Source organism: Myotis davidii, unplaced genomic scaffold, assembly GCF_000327345.1.
Source record: "Myotis davidii unplaced genomic scaffold, ASM32734v1 scaffold464, whole genome shotgun sequence".
In the NCBI taxonomy this organism is placed as follows: domain Eukaryota; kingdom Metazoa; phylum Chordata; class Mammalia; order Chiroptera; family Vespertilionidae; genus Myotis; species Myotis davidii.
The window spans coordinates 422976-426146 of NW_006295287.1; the positions used below are offsets into that span (position 1 = coordinate 422976).

The following is a 3171-nucleotide window of genomic DNA, read 5'->3' on the forward strand; positions in this document are numbered from 1 at the left end:
GCCCTTGTCCCTTTCCTGGCCCTCCTTGTTTCTTTCTTTTTTTAATGTATTTTTTTTATTTATTTCTTAAAGTATTACAAAGAGTATTACACATGTCTCCTTTCCCGCCCCTCCTTGACATTCCCCCGGCCTCCCCCACCCCCCAGTGTCTTGTGTCCATTGGTTATGCTTATATGCATGCATACAAGTCCTTCGGTTGATCTCCTAGCCCCCGCCCCCCAACACTCCTCAGCCTTCCCGCTGTAGTTTGACAGCCTGTTCCATGCTTCTCTGCCTCTGTATCTATCTTTTTGTTCATCAGGTTATATTTTTTGTTTATTTTTATGTTCTGTGAAATGGTGAGAGTTGCAAAACTTGCCTATTGTAAGGATCACATAGAATAATGTACAATTCTTTCTGTAACTGAAATACAGTTATTTCAGGTGCTTAAAAACAGCACCTGGCTGTAATGTGAGTGTCTATGGGTTTTCCGTTATTTTTCAGGAACTGTCCTGAGGTTCCTCTTGTGGTTTAGGGTTATAGCATCTTCTGATCAGGTTGATGTGTGAGTTAAAGGAGGTGACATGTAAACAGCACTTGGAGCAGTGCTTGGCCGGTGGTTCTTGCTGTGCGTTTCCACTGAAGTGTTAACGTGTTTTAGGTGCTGTTTGGGGCTCTAGGGATTTAACAGGGAGCAGAAGGTCTCTGGCTGCTTGGAGCTTATATGCTGCTGGAGAAGGGGACAAGAGCAAAACAAGGAGATGTGTACTGTGTCAAGGTGCTAAGTGTTGTAGAGGAAAAAAATAAAGTCAGGTCAGGGTGTAGGGTGTTCCTGCGTGGGTTGCTATTTTAAATAGTGTGGCCTGGGAAGTATTCACTGACAAGGAGCCATTCATACAGAGACCCACAGGAAGTGAGGGAGTGAGCCAAGGGTGTGTGGGAAAAGGTTTGCAGGCAAGGAAAACAAGTGCACAGGCCTGGGGGGGACTGGGCATGTTGGAGGAGTTGTTGAGAGATGCTGGGGAGACCAGTGTGTTTGGAGCAGAATGAGCAAGGGATGCGGCGACAAGATTCCGGGGGTGGGCCCAGGCGAGACAGATTGTTTAGGGCCTTGTAGCCCATTGTAAGGACTTGGGGAGACGTTGGAGCACAGGAAAGGTGGGGTCTGACTTGTGTTTTAATTCCTCACCTGCTCTGTGGAGAAGAGGTTGCAGGAAGGCAAGGGCAGCGGGCAGTCCTGTAGGGGCTGTAGTTCGGGAGAAGGGTGGCATCAGTAGCAACGGGCGAGACAACAGGGGTGGTGGGAGGGACAAAAGTGATGCTTTTTTTTTTCTTCCCCAGTTCTCACCTGGGGATAGTTTTCCATTGGTTTTTTTTTTTTTAGGGAGAGTGGAAGAGAGAGGGAAAGACAGAGAGAAACATCGATGTGAGAGAAACACATCCATTGGTTGCCTCCTGCACGTGCCCTGACCAGGGCCCAGGCCGGGGAGGAGCCTGCAACCAAGGTAGGTGCCCTTGACCGGAATCAAACCCGGGACCCTTCGGTCCGCCGGCCGATGCTCTATCCACTGAGCCATACCTGCCTGGGTGAAGCGGTGCATTTTTACTGGAATCAGCACAGGTGTCGGGTTGAGGAAGAGACAAGTCGGAAATAGGTCCTGCCGTTTGGGGAGGAGCAGTTTGCAGTCGGCGATTAGGAGCTTGGCTTTGATCGCGTGAAGTTTGAATGGTCAGTGTGAGGTGAGTCCGGAGTTCAAGGAGGAGGTCGGGGCTAGGTGCTGCTGGAAACCCGGAGGCTGGACGGGACCTCCTTGTGAGCAAACGGACTGAGGCCCGAGGCCTGTGACTCCGACATTGAGAGGGGAGCAGAGACCAGGGGCCTGACGAGGGCTGGTGGGGGCTACAGCCTTCATTCCCAGGAGTCTTAAAGGAGCTTTGTTCTCCCACCACCACCTCTACTGCAGGGTGGGGAGTGGTCCCAGGTACCAAGATCGTCTTGCAGACTGTGGTCCTTTCCTGCAAAGGATTCTGGGGGTTGTTGTCCCAGCCCGGGGGTTGGGGAGGGTCGGCAGTCCTAGTTCTCAGGGATGCTGGAAGCTGTGGTCACCAACCTGAGCCTCCTGCCCCTCCCAGCTCACCTCCCCGTCCTCCTCCCCCCGCAGGTGTCTTGGCTGGGCGAGGAGCCGGTGGCTGGGGTGTGGTCAGAGAAGGGCCAGGTGGAGGTGTTCGCGCTGCGGCGGCTTCTTCAGGTGGTCGATGACCCCCAGGCCCTGGCCGCCTTCCTCCGGGACGAGCAGGCTCGCGTGAAGCCCATCTTCGCCTTCGCTGGCCATATGGGCGAGGGCTTTGCCCTGGACTGGTCCCCCCGTGTGCCTGGTGAGTCCCTGGGGTATGCACTTGGTCCTGGGGTGCCAGAGGGAGCAGGGTCGGCAGCAGGGGTGGGCGCTGGGCCAGCTGGGATCAGGTCGTTTCCCGTCCCCCCAGGGCGCCTGCTGACCGGTGACTGTCAGAAGAACATCCACCTCTGGACGCCCACGGATGGCGGCTCCTGGCATGTAGATCAGCGGCCATTCGTGGGCCACACACGCTCTGTGGAGGACTTGCAGTGGTCCCCGACCGAGGACACGGTGAGGCAGGGCTGGGGCTGGATTCCTGGGTCTTGGGGTTTTTTTAATATATATTTTCATTGATATCAGAGAGGAAGGGAGAGGGGGAGAGAGATAGGAACATCAGATGAGAGAGAATCATTGATCAGCTGCCTCCTACACACCCCCTGCTGGGGACCCAGCCCGCAACCCTGGCCTGTGCCCTGCCTGGGAATCGAACCAGTGACCTCTTGGTTTCTGGGTCAACAGTCAACCAACTGAGCCATACCGACGGGGCTGGATTCCTGGGTCTTAAAGGAGGAGGGGCTGGGGCAGGTCCTAGTGAGGGGCCCACAACTAGTATCTGGTCTCGGGCGGGGTGCAGGGAGCCTCGGTCGCTCAGACTCCTCTTCCAGGTATTCGGCTCCTGCTCAGCTGACGCCTCCATTCGCATCTGGGACATCCGGGCCGCCCCCAGCAAGGCCTGCATGCTCACCACTGCCGCCGCCCACGATGGGGACGTCAACGTCATCAACTGGAGCCGCCGGGAGCCCTTCCTGCTCAGCGGCGGGGACGACGGGGCCCACAGGGGGGGGGAGCTGGCGCC

The 3171-nt window shown here is 55.9% G+C and overlaps 1 protein-coding gene across 1 annotated transcript in view; it reads left to right on the top strand.

The window, feature by feature from the left end:
• Positions 1–3171, top strand: part of GRWD1 (glutamate-rich WD repeat containing 1) — a 7651-nt gene that overhangs the window by 2936 nt on the left and 1544 nt on the right. Inside the window, exons 4-6 of the mRNA XM_015567974.1 lie at positions 2142–2355; positions 2464–2606; positions 2981–3170. Of these exons, the coding sequence (XP_015423460.1) occupies positions 2142–2355; positions 2464–2606; positions 2981–3170 (547 nt within the window). The remainder of the gene's footprint in view (positions 1–2141; positions 2356–2463; positions 2607–2980; position 3171) is intronic.